General features: G+C 39.5%; 1 protein-coding gene across 1 annotated transcript; it reads right to left on the reverse strand.

Moving 5' to 3' along the window:
• Positions 1–8,788: 8,788 nt before the first annotated feature.
• Positions 8,789–12,064, reverse strand: LOC5574993 (60S ribosomal protein L10). The gene is made up of 5 exons (XM_001655416.2): positions 11,906–12,064; positions 11,597–11,623; positions 10,993–11,298; positions 10,533–10,695; positions 8,789–9,154 (listed from the first exon to the last, which is right to left on the reverse strand). Exons 2-5 carry the CDS (start codon positions 11,617–11,619, stop codon positions 8,987–8,989), a joined length of 660 nt encoding a protein of 219 aa, XP_001655466.1. The 5' UTR covers positions 11,620–11,623; positions 11,906–12,064; the 3' UTR covers positions 8,789–8,986.
• Positions 12,065–16,915: the final 4,851 nt, after the last annotated feature.

Genomic DNA, 16,915 nt, shown 5'->3' on the forward strand with positions numbered 1-16,915 from the left:
TTCGAACGGATGTATTCTAGCAATATTAACAACTTTCAAATAAAGCCGTCTGACATTGTTTTCATTTGATAAAATAATTCTTTATATTGAAAACACAAGAGCTCGTGCGCATTAGGTATTTTTGTGTGTTCCAATAACCGCTCATGCAAAAAACTAAACAATTTTTTTTAAGAAATTTCGATTTTAGTGTACAGCCTTCTTTATTGCAGTAGTAGCTATGGTTTGACCATTAAAATATCAGGATAAATAAAATTCAAAGTAATGCATTTTATAGTACCGTAAAATGGGGTGTTAAGGGATGAAAAAAAATTTCAACTCAAGTTTCAAGCAACTTCTAGTATGTCAATAATTGAACAAAGTACAACCCTACCATTCTCTCATCGTGTATATCAAAAGCCAAATACAATTATGAGGATCCCATGACAAATTTATGAGATAATAATGAAATCGTGTGATTTTTGACGGAAATGCATAATGGGGTGTTAAGGAATTTGAGTTTCGTAAAAAAAAAACATATTTTTCAAACAGCAAAACATAATCTTTTTGGTCGATAACTTTGGTGCTTTCATTCAATTTCATAAGTTATGTTCAACCTTAATCAGATAAGACATCAATATTAATGAATTTGGAACTTCTGCAAAAAAAAAACCGTTTCATTTTAACTGCTAAATTATTTATAGTTATCAATCCTATTTGGGAGCTATCAAAACGACATAAAATTGTCTTTAAATGATTTTTATACTTATATGCAACAGGATCATAACCTAAATACACAGACAAACAGACGTCACACTCTCATCATTGTCCATCGACCACCTTTTTAACGGTCAATTCAAAAATATGTTAGGGGGGCAATCCGCCACCCGCAGCGCTCGCATCATTTTTGTTCTTGTTTGACGTTTACACACTACTGCCATCTGTTGGCGTGTCGGCCAAACACACCGATTTTAGCATTGGGCGTAAATGTCCTCGTGACTATGATTTTGATCCAGATTTGTTCTAAGTGTTACGTCTGTTTGTCTGTGCTAAATATTTGCAGTTTATGAATCCTGTAAGCTATGCAGAACAACATCGTGAATAATCTTTTTTATAAGGATAATTTCAACAAGCTTTTAGTTTCAATAGGGGAAATAGTCAATTTGTCCTGTAAATAAAACACTACACTAAACAAAGTATTTGCATGCAACACCCAGTGGCATGGTCGAAAAAATACTGAAGAAGAACTCCAGTATGGAGCGGAAATCAAACGCACACTACATAATACGTTAAGTGCCCGACAAGGCCGCGAAGTTTCTCAAAAACAGCTCAGAAATGACAGAGTGTATGTATAGAGAGTTACGCGAAGAGGCTTATTTGAATGATTGTTCTCCTTCGTCTTCGAAAAAGCCCCTATTTGTTTTGCTGATCTGTTTGATAGCTGGACGGTTTGAAAGCTCGATAGATTTGGTTTAACTCTTCGCGCAACTTTTCATGTATAGACTCTGAGAAATGACAAAATATTATTATTGTTTACCACTTCATAGGATTATCACTAAAAGAAACAACGGCTGCAAAATCATTTTGCATTTCCAAATAAAATAATCATTCTAACTTTCCAAACATTTTACCAGTATGTTCGAACAAGTTTTGGAATTAATATCTAGAAAAATCCTTTATTTACTTCAATAAGTTGTTAACAAGATTTTCCAACCAGTTTGACCAATTTTGGAGACTAGACATTTTTGGAGATATTCAGTAACAAAAAAACAGGGTCCCTAACTTTTACAATGCAGTTCTGCCTCATGGAGTAAGGCAAAAGTATTTTGGAATATATTACAACATAAATCGAATGAGTTTAGTAACTTGGAAAAAGTAGGAAAGATAATCCCTCAAAACCCCACGTATTTTCAAAAACAGACTTTTTCCATAAAAAATATTAAAAGTCGAAATCTAGATAAAATTTTCAAAATTTGTTGCCTGCACTGTGATCTCAATTAATTATACTTATCTTCTAAGTTATTCACATATTTTTCTTAATATTGTTTCATAGTTTTGTAGTTAAATGTATTTAGCCTATAAAATTTTAACGAAAAAATTTTGAATCTTTTTCAATATCTAGACTCCACAATACTTTATTTCATTAGACATTCCCTATCACATACTGCAGTTCACAATCCTCCGAACAAATCAAACATTTCAGAAGACTGATATATCGACTTTCGCCGTTTTTGTGACTTGTCAAACTTGATGCAGAAGTTCAATCCCTTAAAACCCCACGAGTCCTTAACACCCCATTTTACGGCAAGTTCGTCACGAAATCTGTTTACCGTGAGCGGAAATAGGAACACTTAGATGCAGTAATAAATGCAATTCAATGTTTTTTTTTATGAAAGTTTTTCAAATTCTTTTTATTTTGCCGCTGATTACTTATACTTAGAGCTACATTGTGACATAAAAAAAATATCGATCAACACTATAGTTATTCTATAATAAACATTTGAACACATAATTTTCCTTAAATGAGCGGAATCTGGTGCACTGATGGTAGCTGAAATTCGTTGAAGATTTCTCAAATGTCTTAGAAATACAAAACAAATCACTTGAAAAATTGAAATTTTGAAATGAAAAATGAAAAATTTTCAGAAGATTATGTAGAAATTTCTGGTAGAATCCAAAATTTAAAAACAAAAAAATAAATCTCATGATAAATCTTTGGCAAAATTGCTGAGAAATTAAACCTTTCCTTTTCCCTAAAAATTAAATCTAGAACGCCAAGGATTTTTTACAAACTCGAGGTAAACTTAATTAGTTAAGTATTGTGCATTAGCTAAAAGAAAATGATGACTTGCGCACTTAAAATATTTACATTTCAACTGAAACTTTCAATAAGGCTGTTAATAATAATAATAGCACTCAGTGACGTCTTGGGCTGCAAAACGGTGAGTCGACAACAAGGAAGGAGCGTTCAACACAGCTCTGGTCCTCACAAGTTCCTACCTCACGCTTCCACGGGTCAAACGATGACAAAGACCGCCAGCTAAGGGTTGCGTACTTAGCTGGTAGTGCAGCCTGGGCACTGTTGTCCTTCTGACATCAGCTAGATTGAGGAGGTACGTCTCGAGCGTCTGTTCACCAGGAGGTGCGGCTCAAACAGCGTCTGTTCTGGTATCCAGCGGCTGAGCAAGAAATGCTGAATCGCGCACAGCTAAATCCAAGGTGGTAGCCCCATCAGCGCGATTGTCCTAGTGTTAGTTGGGACGTTAAACAGAGCTGGCACGATGGCGCTCCGACGAGACAGGAGTGTTGGCGTAGGCCCAATAAGCCACCCGTAAAAAACCTTATTGCGAATAACATAGGAGATAATACGACCCGGAACAATCGGCAAAGACCCACGCGACGAAATAAGGATTACGATTGGAAACTTGGAACATGGAACTGCAAGTCACTTGGTTTCGCAGGTTGCGACAGGATAATCTATGACGACTACATCCCCGTAACTTCGATATCGTAGCGCTGCAGGAACTTTGTTGGACTGGACAGAAGGTGTGGAAAAGCGGGCATCGAGCGGCTACCTTCTACCAAAGCTGTGGCACCACAAATGAGCTAGGAACTGGCTTCATAGTGTTGGGCAAGATGCGACAACGCGTTATCGGGTGGCAGCCGATCAACGCAAGGATGTGCAAGATGAGGATAAAAGGCCGTTTCTTCAACTACAGCATCATCAACGTACACTGCCCACACGAAGGGAGACCCGACGACGAGAAGGAGACGTTTTACGCGCAGCTGGAGCAGATTTATGACGGATGCTCGCCGCGTGACGTGAAAATCGTTGTTGGCGACATGAACGCACAGGTAGGACGAGAGGAGATGTACAGACCGGTGATCGGGCGGAACAGTCTGCACGCCGTATCTAACGACAACGGCCAACGATGCGTCAACTTTGCAGCCTCTCGTGGTATGGTAGTCCGAAGCACCTTCTTCCCCCGTAAAGATATCCATAAGACCACCTGGAGATCACCCGATAACCTAACCGAGAACCAAATCGACCACGTTCTAATCGACGTAAAATTCTTCTCTGACATTACCAATGTTCGCACATACCGCAGTGCGAATATAGATTCGGATCACTACCTAGTTGCTATATGCATGCGCTCAAAACTTTCGAAGGTGACAAACTCGCGTCGAAGCCGAACGCCGCGGCTTAACATCGAGCGGCTACGGGACTCAGAAGTAGCCCAAGAATACGCGCAGCAGTTGGAAGTGGCCCTACCAACGGAAGAGCAGCTCGGCGCCGCCACTCTTGAAGATGGCTGGAGGCACATAAGATCCGCCATAGGTAGCACCGCAACAGCAGCACTAGGTCCAGCGGCCCCGAATCAGAGAAATGACTGGTACGACGGCGAATGCGAGCAGTTGAAGAATGAGAAGAATGCAGCATGGGCGAGAATGCTGCAACACCGCACGAGAGCGAACGAGGCACGGTATAAACAGGCGCGGAACAGACAAAACTCGATCTTCCGAAGAAAAAAGCGCCATCAAGAAGAACGAGATCGCGAAGCGATGGAAGAGCTGTTCCGCGCTAAAGACACACGGAAGTTCTACGAGAAGCTTAACCGTTCGCGCAAAGGCTTTGTGCCACAAGCCGACATGTGCAGAGACTTTGACGGAAATCTTCTCACGAACGAACGTGAGGTGGTCGAAAGGTGGCGGCAGCACTACGACGAGCACCTTAATGGTGATGTGGCCAGTAGCGGAGGTGGCACGGAAATAACTTTGGGAGCACGCGCGGACGACGAAAGACTTCCGCCTCCAGATCTCCAAGAGGTAGAAACGGAGATTAGACGGTTGAAAAACAACAAAGCCGCTGGAGTGGACCAACTTCCTAGCGAGTTGCTAAAATACGGTGGTGATGCACTGGCAAGAGCGCTGCACTGGGTTATTTCCAAGATTTGGGAGGAGGAAGTATTGCCGGAGGAGTGGATGGAAGGTGTCGTGTGTCCCATCTACAAAAAGGGCGACAAGTTGGATTGCGCCAATTATCGTGCGATCACAATTTTGAGCGCCGCCTACAAGGTACTCTCCCAAATTCTATGCCGCCGTCTATCACCAATTGCTAGAGAATTCGTTGGACAATATCAGGCAGGATTTATGGGCGAACGAGCAACAACGGACCAGATATTCGCCATCCGCCAGGTGTTGCAGAAATGCCGCGAATACAATGTACCCACACATCATTTATTCATCGATTTTAAATCGGCCTATGATACAATCGATCGAGAACAGCTATGGCAGATTATGCACGAATACGGTTTCCCGGACAAACTGATAAGATTGATCAAGGCGACGATGGAGCGAGTGATGTGCGTAGTCCGAGTATCAGGGACACTCTCGAGTCCCTTCGAATCTCGCAGAGGGTTACGGCAAGGTGATGGCCTTTCGTGTTTACTGTTCAACATTGCTTTAGAGGGTGTGATAAGAAGAGCGGGGATAGACACGAGTGGCACGATTTTCAGAAAGTCCGTTCAGTTACTTGGTTTCGCCGACGACATTGATATCGTAGCACGGAACTTTGAGACGATGGCGGATACGTACATCCGACTAAGGGCTGAAGCTAGGCGAATCGGACTGAACATCAATGTGTCAAAGACGAAGTACATGATAACGAGGGACTCGAGAGAAGACACGGCACGCCCCCCACCTCGAGTTCATATTGACAGTGATGAAATCCAGGTTGTCGAAGAATTCGTGTACTTGGGCTCACTGGTGACCGCCGACAACGACACCAGCAGAGAAATCCAGAGACGCATCCTTGCTGGAAATCGTGCCTACTTTGGACTTTGCAGAACGCTCCGATCTAGCAAAGTTCGCCATCGCACGAAGTTAACCATCTACAAGACGTTGATTAGACCGGTACTTCTCTATGGGCATGAAACATGGACCCTACGTGCAGAGGATCAACGCGCCCTTGGTGTTTTCAAACGGAAGGTGTTGCGAACCATCTACGGCGGAGTGCAGATGGAAGACGGAACGTGGAGAAGGCGGATGAACCATGAATTGCACCAGCTGCTGGGAGAACCAACCATTGTCCACCTCACAAAAAATGGGAGGCTGCAGTGGGCCGGGCATGTCACCAGAATGTCGGATACCAACCCGGTGAAAATTGTTCTCGAAAACAATCCAACTGGCACAAGACGACGTGGTGCGCAGCGAGCAAGATGGGTCGATCAAGTTGAGGACGATCTGCGGACCCTTCGCAGAATGCGTGGCTGGCAACGGGCAGCCATGGACCGAGTCGAATGGAGACGTCTCCTACGTACAGCAGAGGCCACCCAGGCCTTAGCCTGACTGGTAAGGTAAGTAAGACGTCTTGTCACCTCATGTTTAATCTGTTCTTCGAACCTAAAATTTACTAATTCTGAACTTCTGGCTTACCTTCCGAAGGAGTTATGTTGAGGTTCTTTAAGAAGATAGGTTTATGATTCCTACTTTAGTCGAAACGTTTTGATGGGTTTCGGATTTCAGTCTATACAGATCATAAACGGAAACTGAAAGCTGAAATACCATGGAAACATAACCTCCATCACAGTTGATTCCTGTACGTCGAAGATTGCTGCAGAAAGTTCACAAGCATCTCTTTTCTCAAGTATGTCAGATATTGAATCTGGCTTTCGTCAAAATTTTTTCGAATATCTGGCCAGATTTTCGCCTAAAATCGTTTCCTAAGTTTTGTTAAACTCTTCTTCAAAATTTACCAAGAAATAATTCACATTTTCCGATGGAATCTTTCTTGGCACTTTGATTTCCAAATTACACTGCGCTTGTCTGTAGACAAATATGTGTTTCTTGCAGTTTGACTTTGAAAAATTGATCCAGCACTTAGTTTCTTTATTGTCAGATCACGAAAATAGTGACTTTAGTAACCATTTTTCTGAAAAAAGTGACTTTAGTGACTTTTTGTTGCAAATAGTGACTTTTTAGTGACCAGGCCGAAAAAAGTGACCAAGTCACTAAAAAGTGACTCACTACCAGCCCTGCTCTAAGGTTCACAAATACATCTACACTAGGGCACCCATACCATTGAGCGTGAAAACCACTATAGTTGTTTCTGCGCTCGTGTACATACATGTTACATGTCACCAACACTACCTTAAAATTGCTGGTGGAAAATAGAAACAAAGATCAGCTGTTCCCAGCAAAATCAAACAGCAGTATTTTCCACCAGCAAATTTGCGCATGTGTTCGTGACACCGCTCGGCAAGAGCTCAATGCTCCCCACGTGTTTCGGTTAAGTGTCAAAATTCACGCACTGAGTAAATTTGGTGCACCGGTGGATAAGTCCATACTAAGCGACCCATGTCAAAGGGATGGTACACAAATTATGTCACGTTAAATTTCGACTTTTTTGACCACCCCCCCCCCTTTGTCACGTTTTTTGTATGAGCCCTTCGAAAATTTTATAAGGCTTGTCACGCTTGTCTTGACCCCCCCCCCCCCTTGGAGCGTGACGTAATTTGTGCATGACCCCAAACGTCAAATCACTGGATTTTATAAAAGTGGGCTAATATTTGGTGATATTAGCGCTCGTATGAAGCTGGATAGTTCATCCAATGAGTTTATCTGATTGAAACTTAGATATCTGGAGGTGAGTGTTTGAAAAAAAGTGTTCAAAACCACAAAAGAGAATGTACTGCGAGTCAAAAGCTGGATATGATCTCGGATTGATTTCAAGCTTATCCAGATTTTTAAAAGCGCCAATGGCTGCCGCAAATAGGTTCGCTTTCTAGTAGGGATCGGTCGATTTGACGTTTGGCTTGAGTCGTTTTATATAGGCCTTTTCAAATGACGTCTCAAATCAGCTGATCGGGAAGCAAATTGACATTTCTTCTATGAAAATGACAGGCCGTGTTAGCACCGGTCCTCCACCGATGTAAACAGATGCATAGACGGATCTGTCACATGAAAAGGCCTATTGAGCCGAGTCAAACGTCAAATCGACCAATCCCTACCAGAAAGCAAGTCTGTTGGCGGCAGCCATTAGCGCTTGTAAAAAGCTGGATAACTACAGTAAATTTTCCATATATTAATAATCCTCGTAAATATCTCAGAGATGATTCAAATATTACGTAACGAAGAAATTTGCCAATTTAAACTCCCTCCCTCTCTGGAGTAACAGATTGTGTATGGAATATTTCAATTTATTGTATGGACCGTTACACAACAGACAAACAGACGTAACACTTAGAACAAATCTCGATCAAAATCATAGTCACGATGACATGTACGCCCAATTGTAAGCAACTTTACAGCATGCGGACCATATCACACCACTTCCCGATGGCCGTACAAATCCTTTCAGAGAATCGTAATTTGGTGATCACTCGTTTATAATGATATTCCAAATGCCAAACAAAAATTGTAAAACTTTTTTTTATGTCCATCAGCATAATTCTAGTTTACGCCCTATTTTGAGCACACTCCACGATTTCATTGAGTTTGACAGTACCACGGACCAAAATTTTTCGGTACACTAACGTTGTACTGCAGCTGTCATGATGCTCCCGGGTTGGTTGTTATAAACACTTCCACAGTTAATAACGAGTTTTCTTTGCCGATTGACACGCACGAATATACTTTATGCCATGGGAAGTCGAAAAAAAATTTCCTTTGCGGAAAGATTCTCGACCGGTGGGATTCGATCCCACGACCCTCAGCTCGGTCTTGCTGAATAGCTGCGGCTATCTAGATACTAATGCTTTAATTTTGAATTAAGGAAGGAATTGTCATCCGAAGAAAATGTTCTATCCAACACTTACGTTTTTTGCCAGCAAAATATGGTTCCCCCTTTATTTTCCTGGTCTTGTTTTCTTCCTTTCGGACATTTTCACCCTCCTTCTTCGCACATTCTCAGTCCTTAGCGTACAAAACAATACACGGGGCTCCTCCTTCTCCTTCCATCTCAACCTAAACACACAAAACGCGGTTCTGGATTCGGCTGGAAACGAACGTCTTACACGCCGAAACGGTTGCGCTGGTGCTGTTCCCACTTGGCGAGCGGGCCGTGGTCGTTCTTGAACTGGACACCGCATCCATCGTTAACCAGACGGCCTTCCTCCTGGTGCTTCAGGTACTCATCGCGGTCGTACTTGGTGAAGCCCCACTTCTTCGAGACGAAGATCTGGAATTCGGAAAGAATTGTGTGTTACAAAACCTTCAATTAAGGTGGTTGGGGAATTTTGAGATTAACTCAAAATCAGTCAAAAAGTCAACGTGATTAAGGGTGTTTCTAATCATGGGGAAATCAGAGCCCTGTGCTCTGAAAAGCTTACTCATCATAGAAGAGCATGACAATGCGATTCTTTCAGATAGGAATTCAGCTGAACCAAATCTCTGGGTCTTCTCGTAGAAAACGGCAAGATTCAAGGTTTAGACTAAATTTAGGAAGGAAAAACTGTTTCAACAGCGTCCAATTTCCGACAAGCAGCAAACTAAACTACATCATAAACAAATCAAATCGTTAACAAAAAGAAAAAAACTAACAAAAAAAAAACAAGAAACCTAAGCTAAAGAAAAAAAAGAACAGGAACAAGGAAACCTAACAAGAATCACGAGATACGTTTTTGATTTCTTATAGAATCTGACTATACATTTCTCTAAGAAAATGTCTAAGATTTTTTAGGAAATTCCTTGTAACACTCCAACAAGTATTACTGCTCATATTACGGTACAAATATATCCACAAAACAATAGAAATTCCAAAGATCACTTCAAAGATTACTCCGAAGATTTCTTAGAAGGAATTTCTAGATTGATCCGTGAAGAAATTACTAGAAGAATTTCCTAAGCTTTTCCTCGAGGAATCTGAGAATACTTGAAAAACCTGTAAATAGTCACACAAAAAGTTTTGTGGACCTCTAGACTGCCCATAACTGCATATTTGTAACATTCGACAAAAGTAGACATTGAGTAAATGGAATACAAAGTGTGCATTTTATGGCAGTATGGGAGGAAAATAAAATTTCTAAAAATTACCAGCAACTCAAAAGTGCTTATTTTAGGCTGATATTTTGTACAACTTATATCGCATACTAGGTGAATTGTCAGAAAATAATTCTGATAGAAATTTCATTGCTATTACACCACGAGGCTCATTTATAATCTCAATGTGACTGTTATGCGGTTATAAATACCAATGTGACAAAACAACTTGGTATTTTTTTCGAATTTTCTAGATCAATCCCACAAATTTCAGTAAGTTGATCGAAAGTATTCATCATTTAATGACATTCCATGGTATTAACTCCAATTTGTCAAAAATGTCGAATGTGACTGTTTTGCAGTTATGGGCAGTAGAGTTCTGCACCAGGATTCACTGCAAACAAAAATTGACTTGGAGACCATTTTGGTCGAATTAGAGACTATTGATCAAGTCTTTAGAAAAGAGGTCTGCCACCAGCCTTGAGTGTCGGAAACTGCTACTACACTGTTAGAGTAATTCTTCCTACATCCTCATCTGATACCGCTGTACATTACAACGGAGATAGTTCGAAACTTACCTTCTGGCGACCGGGGAACTTGAACTTGGCACGACGCAGAGCCTCGATAACCTGGGCCTTGAAACGGTCGCTGGAGCGCACCGACATGATCGGCTGGCCGATGTTGACGCGGGCAACGGTTCCCTGGGGCTTTCCGAAGGCACCACGCATTCCAGTTTGGAGTCTAAAACGGGAAAACGGTGTTTAGAATGCTGGTAATGTACTCAATAGATGTTCCGGATGCTACGAATAACAAAACGGTCAGAATGTGTCAACGTGTAAAAAGGGTAATCATGATTTTATCATAACCCAATGCTCTGAGAAAGCGTATCATCATGGAAAGGAGTTCACGGTGTTTCTGAAACCGTTACCGAAAAAAAAAATGTTCAAGAATTTGACACTCATTTCGCTCAAAACAATTTCAGATACACTGTGAGCTCGTAGACGAAAGTGGTCCCTTAAGAGGGGGCCCAGAACTTACCTATCAGCTCCGGCACACGACAACATCTTGTTGATGCGGATGACGTGGAAGGGATGCAGACGCATACGGATGTGGAACTGGTCCTTGCCGCAGAACTTGACCAGGTACTTGTTGCAGCAAATACGTCCGGCTTCCAGGGCTTCCGAGCTCAGCTGTTCGTACTCGTCCGACACCAAGTGGACGCACAGGGGGAAATCCTCCACGGCGGCCTTCTTGCGACCGAGATCGAAGATACGGATCTTCGGATCTGGGACACCACGGCAGAACCGCGACTTCGGGTATGGCTTATTCTTACAGTAGCGATAACTGAAATGGGGAAAGAATCCGAGGTTAGAAAACGTCTCTTCTCTCCGGGTCCCGAAAGATCGTCGTCCTCGAGCTTTTGTGAATTTGTAACAAACAACATTGAGAAGCGATTCCATCGATTAATAGGATATCTTTCTCACCCTATTGTTTGTCTATTTGATCTGCCTTTCTCCCTGTGGGATGCCAATGAATTACAATTTCAATGACTCGCCATTTAGAAACGGGTTAGAAAGGCTTCCTGTCTCAAAGTCAAGGACGAGCGATTTTTCTGAATCTAACACAAAAACACAACACTCACCATCTTGCGGGACGTCTTCCCATTTTGCTGTAATGGTCAAGGGAACAAAAAGAATACAAGTTAGATTTCAGCACGGCTATAAATTCATAGTTTCAGGTAAAAGTTCACAATCATTCTTCTCGATCAGCTTCTCCTTCCACACCACCAAAAACGCAATGTTGACACCAAAATCTCCCGTTTTCAAACACTCGAATAAACCATCAAATTTTCACAAAATCCACCAAATTTATACATCCACACATTCGCCACTTCGTTATCTACCCATCGCACATAATTTCACCCAAGTTCAATCACAATTTCCCGACTTACACGGTGTTAAATTTACTAGCGCTCACAGAAATGTGTGCTCACTAGCAGAGAATTAATGCCGGAAAGAGGGAAGCTGTCGCGGGCTGACAGCGGTTTGACGTTTCGCGTCGGTTTCCGGTTGGGTAGGGCTGCTGCCAGCCCGTCGCTGTCATCCACGCTGTCAGGGTTGGGAACGGAGTGCGTTCAATGCCGAAGTACACGGGAAAAAAAATCTGTGGTAAAAATCTGGGAGGGAGAAACCAATACGAAATTTATGTACGTCAAGGTGAGCCGAGATTCTGCTGTCACGAACTGTCACTGTGAGCCCAGATCTAAAACAATGGACAAACATAATAAAAGCGCATAATAATTGATTGAAACGTATTTTTGCATTTTATCAAATGTGACAAAAAATCGAATGAAAAGCTATTCATGCTTATTCTTAAGTAATGTCACAATAGCACCTTTTATCCTGATTGAAAATAGTGTTCAAATATGCATTATTTTACTTTTTCCAATTTATGGTTGGTATCCACTTCGTAAGTACTGTGCAAAAGGATAGGACAAGTAATGGTCAAGAAATACTTCAGCTGTTCAAATTACTTGAGCTGTATCCAGTTGGTTTGTTTAGGGGTATCCTGTTTTTTACATATTCTGATTCTACGTTAAAAACTGAGCCAGAATCCAAAGTTTCATCATTTTCCGTGTCCTGGAACTATTTTTAAAACAAGTTTGAATTTAGTATGGAAATCGCGTTTGAATCACCCCTCGGAAAGTTTTACTTCGGGACGAGCTGTCATTATGTAAATTGAAATGTCATTGAGTTGACGGAATGAAATCTTTTTTAATCATTTACTAGATCAAAATTAAGATATTAAAGCGCAATAAAATCGTATTACACTTAGAAAAATATGCTCTTTCGAACAAGCTACAAAAAACTGTGAATTTTTCATCACTAAACAACCCAATTATTCCGCAAGTAAAAGTGACACTTTGCTCATTCTGGATCAGCTGTCAAAATTACTTTGGTAATTAGCAACAAATTGTACTTGACCGCTCTACTTAGGATGTGGATACTAGGCTTTAAACAAAAATTAAATTCACAGAAAACTTTGGCCCTTTTTCCATGTTTGTCTAGAACGATCGAAGGAACACAACACGCAGGGAACTGGACTATCGAAAATCATACATTTTGCCTTATGAAAGGTGGAACGATTATTGCAATACGAACGCTTTATGTATCGTTTTAGCATCACTCAACATCAAGGCGTCGATAGGCGCGTGGTGTGCGCTCGGCCCAACTAACATTCACTCATTTAAGAAACACTATTATGGCAGTTTTATTCAGCATCATGTTTAATAACATTTTAATAATTTTCATGGCCAACCTTTGTTCAGGCGTTGTTCACACAAATTTGGAGAAACTTTAAAGCATGTCGTCGAATTCCAACCTTATTTTTCAGCTTTTAAAACGTTTTACAAGCATTTAGTTCAGCTTTTATACGACTGGACAAAAATAATTAAAAACAAATAAAAAATAAAAAAAAATATTTTTCTGGTGCTGCAATTAAAATGTAGTGTACACATTTATCATGATATGACAACCATATTTAAAAATCGCCTGGATACTGCATTCGAACTCGAGACCTTCCAATCGTCAGCGGTATGCCTTGCCATCTGCGCCATCCTTGAATTGATGAATGAATCGTCCAGTGCAAAATATAAACCTCTCATAGCTGAATATTGATCTTGTTTGAGCTTCTATTCGACATCGTCTAATCAACACATGGTACGCTAATCAACAACTGAACAAGCATATTATTCAGTTGCTATTTAGTGCTGATCCAAGCGGAGTTCAGTCGGCTATTTTTAGCGCACGTGAGAAAATTTATGTCAATGATGGTCAAAAATAATGGTTATTTACACAAAGTGAAATCAGTCTGAAATGATTAAGGTGAATATGCATCGAAGCCAAACCTCAAATTTTCAAGAGCACAAATCTAGAGAACCAGACTGCGCAGCGGTTCGAGCTGAAAACATAATTGATTGGTCACACGCTGGTGATGACCAATCGATTAAGTTTTCAGCTTGAACGGATGTTTACTTCTCTAGATTTATGTTCTTGAAGATTTGAGGTTTGGCTTCGATGCATCTTCACCTTAATCTAATTTTATAATAATTTTTAGTTTGTTCAAAACTTCAATTTTTATAATTCATTAACTTAAATTGAAATTCATTTATTTTATAAATTATATTTGTATTAATTAATTATATTATTGATTTGTATTTTTCATAAACCTATTATGAATATATTTAAATCATTTGAAGTGTTTTGAAGATTATGCGCCTGAATAGAAAAATGTTCGAATATCTTGACGCGTGGTATTTTTTTCAGAAATGGCCAAGTAAATCATTTTTCTTATTCTTGACATTTCTTCCCAACTGAATCAAATATAATATATTGAATATTCATTTTAAATGTAGCTCGCTAGTGTCCACTTTTCTTGTACGGAAAAACATCCCGAGCAGGTGAAAAAAGCTTAGCAATAGCTAATTATAATATGGATAGCAGAAAGTAATAATAACCTGAGAGATATAATATGTAAAAGATCTGGAAACGATATCTAAAATTAACTACATACAAGTATCTCCTACTAGGAATACTTAGCTCAAATGTTTGTTTTTCAAAATAATCCTACATTTCTGGAGGCTGACCATGTTTATTTTCTGAAGGACTATTCAAAAAGTTTTGAGAAAGCATAAGTTATAAGCTTTGAAATGCATTCGGAACTCAACACGCATTTCGGATATTTTGTCCATTTTATGAAATTAAGCTATAGTGTGATCGCTTTTACAAGGCTTATTTATTACTGAACAATGTGTTTGTTAATCGTCATTTTGGCCTCTATTGGATCAACTGTTCTTATAATATACCGAAGCTGAATTAGGATTTTATAAGATACTTATTCAGCTCTTATTCATGCTTATGTTAAACATGTGGAAATAGCTGAAGTGCGATGAAAGTAAAACGTTAGTTCGTCTTCTGAATATCCTTTTATACATATACATTTGTTTAGTGGAATATTGGCTTTTTAATTGGGGGAAACATGTCTTGTTCAGCTCATTAGTAAAACAATATTGACTAGTCGAATGAGAATCTTTGGAAACGTTTAATAAGTGGCGATTCAACATTTATTCATTCTAATGCATAACGTTGAACATTGACCTAAGTTTGTGTTAAAAAAGCACCTTCTCAGCTCTTTATAGAGCAAAATTTTTATTCAGCTGTCGTTACCATTATTGAACAATAATTAAACATGCATGCTTGTTTGTGGCTCTGAATTGTTAGTTGGGGGGCCTGTCGATCGCAAGGTTCGATTCCAGGTTGCCGCTTAAGTGTTTTTTGCTTTCAAATTCTGGTTTCATAAGGCAAATTAATTAATTTTAACCCGATTTCTTGTGGCGAATTTTCATAAGGGGTTCCTATGTTTATCGATAGTCCATTTGCCTGAGTGAACAAAAGAAAACTAGCGATTTTCATCAAGTCTGCCTTGATTGGCGTTGGCAAGCTGGAGTTTTATTGCAATTCGAAATAACTTTGTGTCTAGGGTTACCATATTTGCTCTGATCGAAAAGAGTACATTTTTTCAACTCTGCAAAAGAGTACACTGAGCAAATCCTCATAAATCGAAAATTTGGTTCTCGCTGAGAGTTTATTTTTTATGTCAACCATTTTCAGATGTTTTGAAGCTGTTGAAGGGTTATAGCCTAATGACTTCTAAAAATATGGCCATAATTCAGAAAATTTAGAAATTAATGCCCATTCGAAATTCTAACAAATGCAAGAACTGAAGATTTCTTCCGTTATGACAAATCTAAAACAAAACACAGGACTTTTAATTTTTTCAAATAAACAGCTCTGTATTATATTTCCATCGATTTGCTGAACTACTCGCATAACAGTCCCATATTCTATGGGATTTCCTATATAAACTGGACTGTTATGCGAGTATGGGCAGTGAATCAGCTAATAGGGTCCTAAAGCTCTGTCCTAATTTTAGTACCAAACGATTAAGTTTAGGCTAGAATCACATGTTTACTCAATTTTTGTATGATTTTCGTTGGTTTACGGCCAAAAAAACATATTTTTCGGATTTCTGGGATTTTGTCACACCCTTTGGTTTAAACTCAAATTTTGGGTGTATTTTGTTTTCCGTGTCCCTTCCGAAATGTTAAATAGGAACAACCCCAATGTTAAAAAGATGAGCCCCTGTGGCGTTTTTGCCGACTCAGTGAATGTCAAACATGATCTAAAGTGTCAAGGTTCAAATTTGAACCTATTTTTGTAATTTAATTTTAAATGTGATATAACCGTTATTTGAACAGGAAAAATTGCTAAAGTGGTTGCAAGAACATACTCTTTCGTCTTATTAAATAAAAACAAGATTTCATTAAAAATTTTAGGACCCTATTAAGTATTGCTATCGCCCAAATAACGTGAAAGTTGATCAAATTTATAATCTATAATAGTAATTTATAACTATTTCACACATATATTTTTTTTTTGTTAGGTTTATATAGCTGGCTCTAATCTCAATCATTTTCTTCACGAACTTCACGAAATTTAAACTTAATTTTATTCGTCAATTTTGTAATATTCATGCCTACTGTATCCAACATTGACTCCAGATGGGCTTTTTTATTAAACCAATATTTTTTGATGACGCATATTCTCCGTAATGTTGCTGTACGTGCAAAATTCTTTACGTAGTATAAATTTCCCAAAAAATAGTAGTTTACGGAACAAGTTGCAGAATGATGATTTTTACAGCACGAGTCGTAAATTTATCCTACGAGGCTTGCCGAGTAGGATAATTACGACGAGTGCTGTAAAAATCGAGTTCTGCAACGAGTTACGTACAACATTTTTTGCAATTTCGTAGAAGACCACTTGAGGGTATCAGAAGTTATATCGGAATGCATTCACCATCATTTTACAATTTCTGAAAAATTGTTGTGTAATGATTCATT

The sequence above is a fragment of the Aedes aegypti genome, chromosome 1 (genome assembly GCF_002204515.2).
Source record: "Aedes aegypti strain LVP_AGWG chromosome 1, AaegL5.0 Primary Assembly, whole genome shotgun sequence".
Taxonomy (NCBI): domain Eukaryota; kingdom Metazoa; phylum Arthropoda; class Insecta; order Diptera; family Culicidae; genus Aedes; species Aedes aegypti.